The following is a 15,923-nucleotide window of genomic DNA, read 5'->3' on the forward strand; positions in this document are numbered from 1 at the left end:
GGTCTTTCACATGACACACAGTTCTTTGTTTGCTCTGGATACAGAAAATATGAGAGGTGCAGGGAAGCTTGTCAGCTCTCAGATCCTCCATAGCTGGTTCAAATCCAAAGTATCGTCAAGAGAACTACCTCCATCCCAGAAGAACTGGCACCATCCACATGTAATCATGTCAGAGAGATTACCAAGAGCTGACCAGCAGGTCAGGCTCAACCTGACCTCCTCTGCTCTGCCAAAACGGGATTGGGAGGGTAAAGTCAGTCCTCACTCATACAATGTTGAGGTCTCTGCGTGCTGTAAGCTCCAAGAGGGCAGTAAATCTGTGAGATTGCATCCTTACTTTCCCTCCTCATCTGAGAGAGATTACTTAGCCACTTGAAGTTGCTTTCACTGACCTTGCTGGAAATTTGATTTTTGTGTAAATATGACGCAGTTATCCCAAAAAACGATGTTGACCTGATTAAACTTATTTTGAAATAATAAAATAAGTCCCAGCTTGGCATGAAGCAGTCATGCTCATGTTCATATGATCTAGAGTCACAGCCAGTAGTGTCCCCCACAAAACATGCCACATGTTGGTTCCTAGCTGAGTTTGTTGACATTCCTCAGTGCAGAAGCTCATGTGCTTCCTGCTCCCTGCTGCAGGCCAAGGACAGGCGGATACACATGCAGTACTCCCTTACACACACATGCACACACACATAAAAACACACAGGGGTGGCTGTCTCTGTCTGTAGCTCTTAGGCATTGCATGCCATGGCTGGGATTAGCTGAATTGACTATGTGTGTCCTCAGGCCAAAGTGTTACATCACTGTTTGTATAGACCCTTTGAAGACAGAGGAACAGTAATGGTAGTAAAAGAAGAGTGCTTTTTCAGGAAACAATACTATCAGTAATCTCATTTGCTTTTAAGATGTTTATATATTGTGCTCCAGCAGGAAGCCAGAAGAGTGCCACATATTAAGTTACAGTGATGTTTTGTGCCACTCACTAATAAGTGGAGGTGGTGAAAAGTTTTTCTTTGATGCGTGTGGTGTTTCAAGTTCTCATGTTCTAGTCTGTCTACTCTCTCTCTCTCTCTCTCTCTCTCTCTCTCTCTCTCTCTCTCTCTGTCTCTTTCGCGCTCTCTCTCTATCACTCTCCTCTGTCTAACACACAGCCTCTCCATTCATTCTCTCAGTGTGCACCAAATACTTCTCTGAAATTTGAACCAAAGTAATCTCTCTCTCTCTCTCTCTCTCTCTCTCTCTCTCTCTCTCTCTCTCTCTCTCTCTCTCTCTCTCTCTGTCCTCTCTCCCTCTCCAGGTGAATGAGCACCTAAGGGACATCCTTGTGGAGGAGCAAAAGCTGAGAGAGGCCTCCTGCCAAGACTCCAACACCACAACACAAAAGGTAAGAGCAGACACACACACACACTCACACACAGACTCCCATATGACAAGGTGTGAAAGGTTTAACAGCAGGGATTTGGTGATGCCCTGTCTGCCTCCCCTGTGCAAACTAACTCAAACAGAAGCACAGTGGTGCTTGTATTCTTTTTCTGTTCTTTGTCTTATTCTCTCTCTCTGTAAATATTTCTCAGTCTCACTCATAGGCTTAAACACATGTGTATGCACTCAAGGCACGCACACACACACACACACACATACAGTATGTACACACACACAACACAGCACACACAACTCCCCTGCAAATCAGAGGAACAGATGAGCTCAGTCTCATACCAGCTGCAGAGAAATGTTGGCAAGAGACGCAACACTGCTGTTGGAGGAGACAGAGATATGTGTGGGACGGAGGAAGAGAGAAAGGGCGATAGACAGAGACGGGGGAAAGAGAGAAAATGAGTCGGAACAAGTGAGAAAGGAGTGCAGAGTACAGTACGGCTGATTATCAAACAGCGGGGAAAGAGAGAAGAAATGACAACCATCGAGAGCGGCAGTGGCAGACAGGGAGAGGGACAGACACAGCAGCAGAGAGGCAGTGACAGACAGAGACAGTGCTGTCATTCTGCAGACTGAGGGGTTATATAAGGCCCGTGTGGCGGAGCGAGTCGGTCATCAGCTCCGCTCCGGACTGATGGGGGACAAAGAAGACACAGCAGTCGGCTGTAGTCCTCTTCCACTCACTTAACTATAAAGCTACGGCACAGTGCCTCGTCAGGTCATGACCCCCGCCTAGGGTCGGCGTTCCAACACTATGATGAAAGGATAGAGGTTAAAATAGGGAAAAATGAATATTATATGTGTGTGTACACCATATAAAAAACAACCGTTACAACTAGGAATAGGTGAATGAACTTCCTGCAATTCAATAACAAGTCACATTGAAGTACACATTGATTCGAATTCTGTCAACTGTATGCGTAAATAGCCAAGTCATTACCACCACAGAGTAAACCTGTGTGGTTTCTGATCAAAGATACCCTACAGCTGGCTGGTTAGCTAAGCTTCCTCATTGATTAGCGCTGAGTCTACAACACACTATTGTAGAATAAACTGTTTACATGCAACAGGTTGTAAAATGACTGTATCATGTGACAAGAGTGTAACCCTGTTCCCTAATACGGGACAAAATTAGTTTTCTCTTCAAAGAGCTGCAGAATGTCATGAGTGGCTAAATCAGTTTAGAAGGGACCTTTTATCTTCTGTGGGAGTTTCTTGGCAAATTTCCTCCCACCCAGTGTCTGTGTGCGTTTGTCTCAGTGTGTTCTGGTGTAGTGAGAGAAATCGCTGCCTATCTGCGATCGCTCTGTAAGCTGATAATACACAGGGGGTGTGTGACCTATTATGCGCACACACACACACACACACACACACACAAACACACACAGACAGACACACACACACACAGCTTCTTTCAAAGGCAAAAACGACAAGCTTCAACTGGGAAAGAAGAGAGTCCTTTAAGGGTGTAGTGAAGACGGGGGATATACTGTCAGTCAGCTGCTTTAGCTCCTGCTCTCTCTCTGCATTATCAGGCTCAACAGAAGTCCATTCACTGAATAGGGCATAGTGTGAGGAGATAATTTCACCCACACATGCACACACATGCCCACACGCGCTTGCACATACACACACACACACATATAACCGCACACAAAAACGCGACCACACACACACTGATGGCTGAACACAAACTAACAATCCACTTCTCAGTAGTACAACCAAGCCTATTCTGAGACAGTGCGAGAAAATCTTTAACCATGGTCTGATGACTAAGTGCATGTTGCTCAGCATTTTTGTGGATACGGTGTGAATGAGTGTGTCTTCACATGCGACTGTGTCAAAAGTTACGAAAAACAGACTCCATTGTAACTTCAACAATGATAAAATAATTTTATATGCTTAGTCTAGCTTAGTCAATGCTAGAGAGGAGTTTTTCCCCAGTCCCAGATCTAGAAACATAACCCAGTAGCCTGCTGTCGGCCTAACGCCTGTCCCACTCTCTCCCGTTGTCGTCCAATCATCATCCACCATCAAGTCTTCTGGCAAATGGTACTGGAGACTTTTACCTGTAAGTCCATCCATTCGAACACCCCTTCACCAACCTCCACTACCTCCTCCCTCTCTAATCCCAAACCCATCATACCCCTCACCTTCCCTGGTTCCCTTGTTTGTTGGTGCATGTGGCCTTAGTCCCATCATGCATTGGTCTGATCAACCAACCCCCCCCTTATTCCTAGGAAGCAAATGAATTGACCTCATTCCCTCTGTGGCCATTTTGAACTTACATCACACTCGAGGTGGGAAACTCTACCTGGAAGGGAAGAACAAGTAGCCCAGTTATGGCATGTTGTACCAAGATGCATAGAATGTCGGGAATCAGGCAAACATATCATTTCACAGATTTCTCACTGAAAAACATACAGTAGAAACAAATAGATCTCAATAATCCAGAGGGATATAGGTACACATTTTAAGATGATTTGTTTTGGGCACTTTTTGCCTTGATTGGACAGGTCACAGTAGAAAGAGACAGGCAAGAGTGGGAGAGTGAGGGGGATGATGTGTGACAAGGTCCTGGTTTGAACCAAGGATGTTGTGGTTACATGGTATGTGCCTCAGACTACTCAGTCACCAGGACACCCCATAGGTTCACATTTTAAGGTAATGGCCCACTATAGCTAGTTACCGAAATCAAGCCAAAGTAACTAGCTACTAGCTAACTAGCTCTAATAAAGCGACCCATTTGGTCGTATTGCTTTGGAAGAGACAACATAGGGACCAAAGGGTCCTGTATCAGGGATACTAGCTAACTAGCTCGTAGGCTAGCTAACATCCCTTTTTTTGGTCCACTCTTGTTCGATCTGGTTTGTCTGGCGTCTGCCACTGTTTCCATGCACTATGCCAATCTTCTGGGTAGAGTTTCCTGTTGTGACATAAGTTCAAAATGGCCGCTGTGGGAGTACGGTCAATGGCCTCGACCTTTTTATATAATTCAAATGCAACTTTTTCCACACAAAGACAAGACCTCGTCTCTCAGACACTAGTGAGGTTGTCACAGACATTGAGAGCTGCTGTGATTGCAGCTTTCCTTGTATCTGTTGTAAAATGCAGACATGACACCACTCCTGTGTGTTTATGGGCAAACTGGGAGCACTAAGCCTTGTAGACATATGTAGCAGTGCTGTATCTGTGGGTTTTTATAGGCCTGGAGAGACATGAACCTGAAGTCAGAATAGATGTCGTCCTAACACAGCATATTATTAAAGTCTAAATCACCCGCATTGCCTGTTACAACACCACAGAGGAACTTTAGACTGCCTTGATGCCACTGCATTGTACACAACATTTATAATACTGTTGTGGTGCAAACCACTCACTTGCATTTTGTTCCCCTCTCATTCCAGAGAGCTAAACACTCATAAGAAATGCAAGAGTACATTCCAAGAGAACAGAATAGAGATGAAGTGTTATATGATTGCTTCTTTTTGTCCATTTAAATGGGTTAAGATTATAATTGTCAATGCCTTTTATCCCAAAGTGTGATTGATTGCATGATTAATTCAATCCACATCATTTCAGTTGAGTCTGAAGCCCATCCTATGCTTGAAATTCCTCAACTTAACACTGATCCGTGTGTGTGTGTGTGTGTGTATGTGTGTGTGTCTGTGTGTGTGTCTGTGTGTGTGTGTGTGTGTGTGTGTGTGTGTGTGCGTGTGTGTATGTGGGCGTGAGTGTGTTTGTGTGTATGTGTCTGTGCACTGGCGCATGAATTGTATGCACTGTGTGAGTATGTCAGAGTGAGTGTGTTTGCACTAACACTTACTGGGTGTGTGAATGAGGAGCCTACTGTACTGTACAAATCCACTCCGATGACACATATAGGCGTATGATGGTGATGTCTGTGTGCCGTTGCCATGGTTTCAGGCTCGCTACAGGAGGGAGCTTGCCCAGCAGAGGAGCGCTCCCTCACTCCCCCTGGTGGACAACCTGCTGAAGGACAACACAGACGGCTGTGCCCTGACCGCCCTGCTGCACTTCTACTGCCCGCAGGCCGTCAGACTGGAAGGTGGGGCCGCCTGAAGCCAGCCCCTCAACCCATAACCACACCCACTCGCCCTCACTAGCCACACCCTCTTCTTCTTTTAATGATTTCAAAAAGTAGACACACAAAGAATACATACCAGAGAGCATTCAGTTCTGTTATGCACTCAGAAATAGGTGAGATGGGGAATACAAGGAGCTAACCACAATGTTTTTCAGTCTAAACTCTCAGTTTAGACTCTCAGTATGTCTTCTGCTGCTACACCCGTCACTACTGCCATACATTTTAATAGGGTGCTTCAAACAAAGAACTTATTTATAATACATTTGCCCTTTTCCTCTGCTGCCTGCAGATTTTTTGCTATATGAAAATACATTGGAAAGTAAGTAAATGAAATTATATAACCCTATATAAGTACAGACAGATCAAAGCAAATAATCAGTCTTTGGCAGCATCATGGTCAGTATAGGATTAAGTGTTTTATTGGCATCAATGGGCTAAATTTAATCGTAATCTCAACCAACAACGCGATCAAGAGATTAAGGACCATTACTGACTCTCTGTATTTACTGTTAATGATAGAAATAGAGGATGATGTAGGGGATGATGACTTAAAACTTAAACCCAAGAGGCAAAGGGGAGGGAGGGCAGAAGTGGTGGAGGGAGAGAGAGACAGAGAGACAGAGAGAAACAAAGGCTTGTTTCCTCTCAGCTCGCCCGCGCCCTCCGTTCTAAAAATGCCCTGGTCTGGGTTGTGATTGGTCACGAGGGGTGTGTGACAGAGAACCGTTAGAGGAGAAGTTAGCCGTTGTTATTTCAAAGATAAACAGCTCTCGCCTCGGTGCTCTGAGACTCTGTGGGGTTGAATGTAGTTCAGAGCGAGTTCACACACATGGGAGCCAGCTGTGGAAGGGAGCCGCACTTCGGTCTGTTCACTGGCAGCTCTGTTTATTCTGAAAACCCTAAAGATGTACTGTAAAGTATGACATCGTTTCAGTGAAATCGGCTGCTTTAGTGCTTAATTGGAATGAAAACCTACATATTCTTGGTCTAAGGCGCATGGTTGCCCACCGCTGGTCTAGTCCCTCTTGTCAGACATCCTAATGCATCCTGGGCTGTCCTTAACATGGCAGCAGGGGCTCTGTATCCTAAATATTCCCCTATAAGGAGTTGAAGAGGTGTGTCATGAATTGTGGAAATAATTTTGAGTGATCCAAATCAGCTATAATGGTACAAATACAAGTGGGACAATTTAAGCAATTTGTTCTCTTCTGGGTCTCTTTTTTTAAGCTAAATTATGTCTTATCTTTCCCATGCCTTCCTGTCTGGTCTTTTGTTTCACCCCTCCCTTGTGTGTGTGTGTGCGCGTGTGTGCGTTTGTTTGTTTGTGTGTGACCCCTCCCCCGGCTGTGCAGATATCTGCCTGAAGGAGACCATGTCACTGGCTGACAGTCTGTACAACCTGCAGCTGGTGCAGGAGTTCTGCAGGGACAGCCTGAACCACTGCTGCCACTTCAGCCTGGAGGACATGCTCTATGCACACGCATCTATAAAGGTAGGAGAGGGTGGGTGGGGGGGGTGCAGGGGTGAAGACTTGGGGAGGGGGGTGTAGGATATTGCCCGGGCCAAAGGGCTCGAATGGAGGAGGAAGTTGAAAGTGTACTGTTTTATGTTGTGGATTTGGTGGGAGAAAGAGAGAAAAGAGAGGGGGATTGGGAATGAGGAAAGTTCGGGGTGGGAAATTATAGATGGTCAAAAATGAGTCACGCAAGGAGGGTTTTAAGAGTGAATGTGTGCGGAGGGGGCTCAGCACTCAAGGGGGTTGTGTGTGTGTGTGTGTGTGTGTGCGTGTGCGTGTGTTGATGTATTAGTGGGGACATGAAGTTCATTTTGCTACAGTGAGTATTGCTTTGCTGCCAAGTTAAATGAGTGTGAGAGTCTGTGTGTGTGTGTGTGTGTGTGTGTGTGTGTGTGTGTGTGTGTGTGTGTGTGTGTGTGTGTGTGTGTGTGTGTGTGTGTGTGTGTGTGTGTGTGTGTGTGTGTGTGTGTGTGTGTGTGTGTGTGTGTGTGTGTGTGTATCTAGCACAGACGGTACCCTCCGGGTCAAACCTCCCCTCTCAGACAGAGGACAGAGGCAGCTCAGAGGAGATTCGCAGTCCTGTCCCATCTCCCCCTGCCTCTCTTGTTCTCTCCCTTCACATCACTGCTGTTTTTATCAGACACAGGGATCTGTGAACATTTGAGCATAACACAACTGCTGATTCACCCACAAACACAACTGGAAAATTATTTCAGTCCTGAGGCAGAGATTCTCCTATTCACACGCATTTGTTTCTGACTAACTGGGAGACTTGCTGTACAATGCGAAGCAGCCAGTTTATAGAGGATCTCTGTGCCATCCAGACACTAGAAGCAGCACTAGTGGACTCCTCCTACAGCCAGTGTGGGTAAACAGTATGCGGAGAGCGTGGGCAGAAACATTCGGATTCTAGTCACGGTCCGGTCCGACAGGGACTTTCCATTCTTCAACACAACAGAAGTTTTTCACACTTCTACACTCTTTGCTCTCTATTTCTCCCTCTTGTCTCTTTCTCCCCATCTTTCTCTCTGCCTTCCTTACTCACAATATGGTGTGTATCGTGTGTGTGTGTGTGTGTGTGTGTGTGTGTTGACTGGATAGTGCTACAATAGGCAAAGGAAGGAAGGAGAATGAGAACACTGCTCATGAAGAGCAGCCAAAGGCTCTGGCGCCGTGCCCATTCACCATAGGCCTACCTCCCACTGAATCCCAACAAGTGTGTGTGTGTGTGTGTGTGCTTGCACGCATGTGTCCATTCATTGAATATTTGATGAAAAGAAATATTGTTTATGAGCAGTTCACGATGTTCCAAAGTGAAGATCCACTTTGAGGAAAAGCACAGAAGCAGTTTAGAAGAATAGAAAACTCAGCCTTTGTTTGCTGTCCTCACTGTATCTCTGTTGGAGAGGGAAGAAACCGGTCTGTATGTCTTGCTGAAAAGGTTTCCTACAGATGAAATCATCTGTGGAGGTCTCCGGAGCCTTTCTGTTTATTTAATTAATGTATTTACCATGGATCTGGGTTACTCACAACTTGGTGCATCCGTGTGTGAATATGCGACATATTTAAACTATACTCCAGATGGTGTTTTTGGCAGTTTTCAAGAGGGTTTGGTTTTGACATTAAATAACTCAGACAGTGAAACATCCACACTCACAGGCGCACACCTTGAGCCAGTTACCTAGCAACAGTTGCTAGGCCATGACCTTGTTGATCTGTCACAGCACAGCATAATGTTGCAGCTCATCTAGCATTTCTACAGAGACACCTGGGGGAAAGGAGCTGTGCCTACAACTGCAAAGAGACTAATACAACTACTGACTTAATGACAATAGTGAAAATTACAACGGTGTGTGTGTGTGTGTGTGTGTGTGTGTGGTCTTGCAGAGTAACTACCTGGTGTTTATGGCTGAGCTCTTCTGGTGGTTTGAAGTGGTAAAACCCTCGTTTGTACAGCCCAGAGTCTTCGACCCACACGGTACGGTACAAGGACTATGATGATGATGATGATGATGATAATTTGACAGTATCAACAGGCTAATTGTTTAATCTAATAATGAACTCCAGATTCCTGCTGGATATTGAATGCATGTCATATTCTATGTATGTTTCCCTCTGCAGCCTGTGAGCCCGTCTCATCCTGTAGAAATATGGCTCCTGTGTCCAGCCCAGTCAAACAGAGCTATGCAGACAGACCTGACAGCCCAGAGAGCCTCCCTACTGAAGGTGACAGTACCTGTTATCAATTAGGGACATGCACAAGTCCATTTTCCCAATGGTTGAATATTCAGCGGTGGTCCAAACAAATATTTGGATATTTTGTATGTGTTGAAATCTATAAAGGTTAAAGCAGAATATGGACAAACTCACTTATGTCACTTTCTAGTCAACCTGACCGATAAAATAAGGGATTTAAAATTGTTATGAGATTTATGTTTTTCAAATATTGCCCGACTAATTTCAGCTACCAAATTTTTTCAAAAATGGATATCCATTTTAGAAAAGTCAAGTAAACCACTCTGTCTCTGTGTCTGTAATAGGTGTGATGAAGAGATCCACCTCCATGTCCTATGTGGATGGCTGTGTTGGAACATGGCCCAAAGAGAAACGGTGAGTACCCGAAATCCACAGCTTAAGTTATCCTACTAGAGTAGGTGACATTCATCCACATACCATTCTGAGGAGATCTGTTGTGTCCCAGTGAAATTGATCCTGATTTAAACTAACAGACTTTCTTCTCCTTCAGCTCCTCCTCTCGGGGAATCTCCTTTGAGATTCCACTGGATGGAGACCCGGCCATGCCGCCCGGCGGGGGTCCCGCCCTCCGCGGTATGACTCGCTCCGCCAGCACCGACGGCCTTGGGTTCAAAGTTCACTATGCACCACGAGGAGGCATGAAGCGCCATGTCTCCCTCATGCCTGTCAATGTAAATGGCCAGAGTGGGAGCAAACACATACCAGAGGAGGACGAGGACTTCACCTCCCACAAGCCCCTGGGACGGAACAACACATTCTCAATCAAGAACCAAAGCAGGTACAGTAGCGTGGGATGTGGCATGTTCTGATTTCTGAATAATGCCACATATTACTTATCCACTAAATGTCTACACTACCAGTCAAAAGTGAATTATGCAGTGACCAAAAAGTGTTAAACAAATCCTAAAACTATTTTATATATTAGATTCTTTAAAGTAGCCACACTTTGCTTTGATGGAAAGGCAAAGGCTTTGGAAAGAAATTCATACATAGGCATCAGTATTTATTTTATTATTATCACTATATATATTTGTCTAAAAAACTAATTTCAAGCATTTAAGCATAAGCCTTTAGATCAAAATGGCTTTAAGATAATGAAGAATATAGTACATTCAATCAGGTGCGTCCAAACTGTTGACTGGTAGTGTATGTTATCAGTTGAATCAACCATCAGTCCATTTATCCAGACATCTCCCTAGGTATTCCAATGGAGTCCTCCCAGACAGCAACCACGATCCCAGCAATCACCATGGTAACCACAGCGGCCACATCAGCCCGTCAACCCCTCCGAGCATCGAGGAGGCCCTGAAGATTATCCACGACACAGAAAGGCCCCATGCCAGCTTGGGCCTGGGGGACGGAGACAATGGCTTCTTCCTCCACGGCGCGGAGCCTCCAGAGCCTCCAGGGCCCGACGGTCAAGGAGACGACCCGGGTTTGGCGAAAGCCCAGTTGAACGACCACGACCCCAACTCTGTCTCCACGGACGAGGTGGACACGGGCATCCACGTGAGGACAGAGGACATCCAAAGCTTGGATGAGGACTCCTCCTCTCTGAGAGACTATTCAGATATAGACCCAGACTGTGAGGCCATGACCAGGTCGTGCCCTCTGCCTGAGAGGGTGGAGAGGGAGCGGGCTGGCCAAGAGGGAGGAAAGGGAGAGGCTGGTGACACTAACCCTGGGGGCGAGAGGGGAGAAGGGGGCGAGAGGAGCAGCCCTTGTCCCAGTTCGGTGCCCACACTCCCCAGATCGCACACAGTCAGCCCCGTCTCCTCCTCCGGCGGGTCCGGAGGCGGCATGGTCCGGATGACCAGCTTCGCAGAGCAGAAGTTCAGGAAGCTGGAAGGAAGGAGCAGTGGAGGAACCACGCCGGAGAGTTCAGAGCTCAACATGCCGTATACACACCCTACAAGACCCATTTCTTCTGAGGTTGGTAATGTACTCTGTCTCGCTCATTCCCTCAAACCAGCGTTGCCTTTGTTGAAACTCTTAGAACTTTCTTTTTGCAGAGAATGATTTTAGAGTAAAAGGAATTTCTGTGTAAGCTCAAAGCAGGTTGACACAGAATTCTAATTTCTAATGTCACCCATCTTTCCACCTCTAGGTCTCTGGTCCCCCTTTGCCAATCACATCTCCTTCTCCAGTCACCCCTTCCCCAAGAGACCCCTCCCACCTGCTGGCCTCCGAGATGGTACACCTGAAGATGAAGCTGGAGGAGAAACGCAGAGCCATCGAAGCCCAGAAGAAGAAGGTAGGCAGGGATGGAGGGATGGATGGATAGATAGATAGTCAGTAGTACAGCTTAAGATATGAATGTCCACGTCATATTCGTCTCTCCACGTTCCAGGTGGAAGCAGCTTTCACTCGCCATCGCCAGAGGATGGGCAGAACAGCCTTTCTGAATGTAGTGAGGAGGAAAGGAGTCACTGCCCCCCTCAGCCCCAGCCCAGGGGGAGCAGGAACACCTTCCCCAGAGCCACCTCACCTCACATCCTCCAAGGAAACCAGCGAGGGCAGCATGGGGCGAGCAGAGAGGTGCAAGCCAGACGGAGCAGCTCCCAAGTCCCCCTGTGAAGATGGTGGAGGTGGGTAACTCAGAACATATGGAAAACAGAATGCAGAAACAGAATTTAGACGTTGTGGATGATGCTGATTAAATGGTTAATGGATTGATTGACCAGTCTATCTAATGTGGTGGAATAGGTGTGGCTCCAGGAGAAATCGACCTTGGAGAATACACACGCTCCATTGAGAGGCTGAACACATCGCTGGGCTTCCTGCAGACCGAAATGCAGCGTCTGGCCCAGCAGCAGGAGAAGATCATGGCCATGAGAGATCAGCAGCAACAAGCCTGGGTCATACCTCCTCCTGCTCCATCCCCACACAGGTATCACTAATGAAATCCAGCATCTGTAATGACATTGTATGGTTGATTTTACCCTCACCATGCGAGCGCTTACATGTCCATGTGGTTCTCTTTCCCCACAGGCAGCTTCGTGAGTTGCGTAGCAGCAGTGTAGCAGGCCGGGGATCAGGCCGAGGCTCAGTGGGCTCCTTGTCTCCCATCCTGTCCTCGTCCGGCTCACCCCGCGCTCCCCATCACTCCCCTGCTGGCATTAAACGCCGGCCAGCCTCTTTCCATGCCAGGACGCCCCGGACCCCGCGGCCAAACGATCTGAAGGTCACCCCCTTCAGCCGGATGCTCAACACCCCCACCTCAGTGGACAGTCTACCCAGACTGAGGCGTTTCACCCCCAGCCAGACCCAGCTCAGCTCGTTTGCCTACCTGGGCCACGATGAGGGGCCCGTGGCGAGCCAGACCCGGGACAACCAAGAAAAGAATAAGGGCAAGGAAGAGGCAAAGAAGAGTGCTGGCACTCCTCAGTCCCCTAAAGAACCAGCCAAAGACAAGGAGGATGAGAGACAGGAGGGGAGGAGAGAGACAGAGCCGGCAAAGATGAAGGGGGAGGTCAGACAGACGAGGTCGTCAGAGGTGCTGCGTCAGCCGGTGTCTGAGATCCAGGGGGCCGGTGGCAGCCGGGTAAAGGCAGAACCCCAGGAGGACCCCCAGGGCAGGAGTGATCTGGTGGAAGTGCCTCTGTCTGGGCTGAAGCCTCCAGATGGCCGGGGTCAGGAGGCGGCAGGAGAGGGAGAGGCAGGAGGAGACATCTTAGAGGATCAGAAGATGTGCTGTGGATTCTTTTACAAGGTATGTTGGAGCTACAGAACCTGAACATCAGTTTTTATGTATAGGAGAATATTTACAGTCACACAATTAACTGGAATTTATAGAGAAAATAGTGTATTTCTGTCTTTTTAGTGTCAACGGTAACTGTAGTAGTTTCTCTAAATATTTAATGGTGAAATAAATTGTGTTGTGCTATTGACACAAAACTTTACGGCACCTGTCGGCTGCTTTCTATTGCCATATTTTATTAGCTCTCCAGTGCTTTTGAAGCACACTGGAGGGGATTTTTTTGAGACTGAGACTTCCCCATTTGTAACAATATCAGACATGTTTTTTTTAGCATTATAATAGAATGTGTAATCACAACTAATTGCGCAGTTCATGAAATGCTCATTAATAATACATCCATATAGCTTTATGGGGCTGTAAGTGGGTAGCAGCAGCAGAGAGATATTCATGCTGTGTGTGCCCGGCACAACATGTGCAGTGTTGTGCCTCCTGAACCATGAGTTGATCAAGGACCGTAGTGTATCTAGGCCAAAAGACGAGCCAGCACACAGACCCATGGTAGAACAGAAGATTGCTGCACTATGCTGTATTGCTTCATTAAAGAGGGAGCTCAGAGCTTTGTTGATACAAGGTGATTGTCGTGCTGCAATACCACTAATACCCACATTTGAGATAAGGCTATAAAATATGTACATTCCTTAAATGCTGCTTAATACAAATATAAAACTATTGCCAGTTAAAATGGGTCACATAATCATCAGGAGGTCAGCATCTCCTCCCATCATACATTTGACATGATTTTTGAAGTGACAGATGACACAAATACATCACATTCTGGCCTTATTTGTCCTAACTGCATACACTATGCAGTAATTAATTAAGTTAAACATTCATTGACAAATTGCCAGCGTGTTCTTGTCTTGGAATTAATAATTATAAAGATGCAATCTAAATGTCTATACATATATATATATATATATTTCTGACCTACGGAGTTGTCTGTTGCCCACCCATCCCACCCACCACCAGGATGATGTGAAAGGGGAGGAGGACATGGCGGCAAAGAGGGCAGCTCTGCTGGAGAAGAGGCTGAGGAGGGAGAAGGAGACTCAGGAGAGGAAGCAACAGCAGGAGCTGGACCAGGAGCAGAAGAGGGAAGCTGCGCGGTCAGTCTGTCTTTCTCACTTTCTGTCTGTCTGATTGCCAACTCCAATACTGAACTATTCCCTGGCTTATAGCAATAATCCAGAGAATGCTGTAGCAGGTTGTAGGAATGTGTCTCTGTGTGTCTGTGTGTGATCACTCTTCTTTCAAAAAGTTCAAACACCAGCCAACATAATTTTGTCTAGCTCCGCCTTATTGGATCTAATCTTTGTCTCCCCCTCCAGGTTGAAAGCAGAGGAGGAGCAGCAGAAGAAGGATGACGAGAAGGCGAGGAGAGACTACATCAAGCACGAGTATTTGAGGAGGAAGCAGCTCAAGCTGATGGAGGACATGGATGATGTCATCAAGCCCCGACCTGGCAGTCTCAAGAAGAAGCCACGCCCCAAGTCCATCCATAGGGACGTCATGGAGTCCCCTAAACCCCCTGTGAGAGCAACAGGTAAGCAGCACACACACTACATGCACACACGCACACCTTATCACTGTGTGACAGACACTGATCCGTGCTTGTCCTGTATGTTGTGGTGGTCCAGGGGTGCGTCCTCGAGGGTTCTCCGTCTCCAGTGTGTCTTTGGCCTCGCTCAACCTGGCTGACAACGACAGCAACAAGCCAGATAACAAGAAGACCACCAGGTAAGGCCCACTCTCTGCCTGAGCAAAAACCTTTTAAGGATCCTTGCTGAATTCTAGATGTCTTCCCTCCACCTTGCCTTTGATTTAGCAGCTAGAGCCAAAAAAACACAGTGAAAGCAATTATTCCAGCTTTGTTCTTTATGAATTTAACCATGCTAGACTAATATATACCTCAAGAAAGAAAGACCTACACTACTCAGTCAGGAGGACAATGTAATGAGAAGAAATACTGTAATGTTAAAGACTGAGTACCAAATGGCAGGTTATAGACTTTTAAGACCCCATGAAAAAAAATACTTTCTTGAGTTGGTGAACAATGTACCTGATATAAGCTTTGTTAGTTTGTCTAGAATGCTTGAAATAAAAAAAAATAAAAAAGGCACAATGATTCCAGTAATTTAAACTAATTGGAGTTCATGATGAAAGCTCATACTCTGCATCCTGTTTATATACAAAACTAAAACTTAAAACTAAACTTCAGCTCAGTTTCCTCAAATTTTTCATCCAACTAGCTCCCCATTCTCCGCCCAAAGTCACATCAACATCACCTCTTTATTGTTCTTTCTAATTATATCAAACAGTCTAGTGGGGATGTTTCAGCACAACATTGATCTGCAATCCAGAGCTGACTTCACTCCGCACAGTTAAATAGTGTGTAGTACTGTTAAATAATTGGTTTCTACTGGTTGGCTTGTATTGTCACCGACGTGATGCAAAAGTTCAGCTTGCAAAACTCTGGAACTCCTGTCCATATTTCCTTTCTGTCAGAGCCAGACATCATAAAACCGAGCTCTGATTTTGATTTCATGGGGCCTAATGATGATAAGGTTATTATTTATTATTAATGAGTTCTATGACTGTAACATTCACAATTGCCTTATTTCCCTGTGAGCCTTAAACTCTGAATCTTGATCCTCTTTTATCCCTCTCTCTCTTTTTCTCTCTGTCTGGCTCTCTCTATTTTATTCTATTTTTTTTGCGACCCTCAGAGGCAATAAAGTAGCTTCTGGCCATATCTCGTTCTTTCTAAGCTCTCCCAAAGAGAGAAAGGGAAGGTTAGTAAGGACGCCAAAAAGTAGATTACTTGTAGTAGATGTAGTTCCATG

The 15,923-nt window shown here is 46.2% G+C and overlaps 1 protein-coding gene across 1 annotated transcript in view; it reads left to right on the forward strand.

Moving 5' to 3' along the window:
• The window catches only part of camsap2b (calmodulin regulated spectrin-associated protein family, member 2b), a 32,194-nt gene that overhangs the window by 13,013 nt on the left and 3,258 nt on the right, over nt 1-15,923 (forward strand). Inside the window, exons 4-20 of the mRNA XM_071536840.1 lie at nt 1,304-1,390; nt 3,479-3,511; nt 5,368-5,509; nt 6,901-7,040; nt 8,952-9,042; nt 9,186-9,290; nt 9,605-9,674; nt 9,811-10,098; nt 10,520-11,252; nt 11,428-11,574; nt 11,671-11,908; nt 12,027-12,210; nt 12,312-13,032; nt 14,050-14,186; nt 14,409-14,623; nt 14,718-14,817; nt 15,807-15,872. Coding sequence (XP_071392941.1) covers nt 1,304-1,390; nt 3,479-3,511; nt 5,368-5,509; nt 6,901-7,040; nt 8,952-9,042; nt 9,186-9,290; nt 9,605-9,674; nt 9,811-10,098; nt 10,520-11,252; nt 11,428-11,574; nt 11,671-11,908; nt 12,027-12,210; nt 12,312-13,032; nt 14,050-14,186; nt 14,409-14,623; nt 14,718-14,817; nt 15,807-15,872 — 3,497 coding nt within the window. The remainder of the gene's footprint in view (nt 1-1,303; nt 1,391-3,478; nt 3,512-5,367; nt 5,510-6,900; nt 7,041-8,951; nt 9,043-9,185; nt 9,291-9,604; nt 9,675-9,810; nt 10,099-10,519; nt 11,253-11,427; nt 11,575-11,670; nt 11,909-12,026; nt 12,211-12,311; nt 13,033-14,049; nt 14,187-14,408; nt 14,624-14,717; nt 14,818-15,806; nt 15,873-15,923) is intronic.

The sequence above is a fragment of the Centroberyx affinis genome, unplaced genomic scaffold (genome assembly GCF_046629955.1).
Source record: "Centroberyx affinis isolate AG114_WGS23_722 - 3 ecotype Tasmania unplaced genomic scaffold, CSIRO-AGI_Caff_v1 ptg002950l_1, whole genome shotgun sequence".
NCBI lineage: Eukaryota > Metazoa > Chordata > Actinopteri > Beryciformes > Berycidae > Centroberyx > Centroberyx affinis.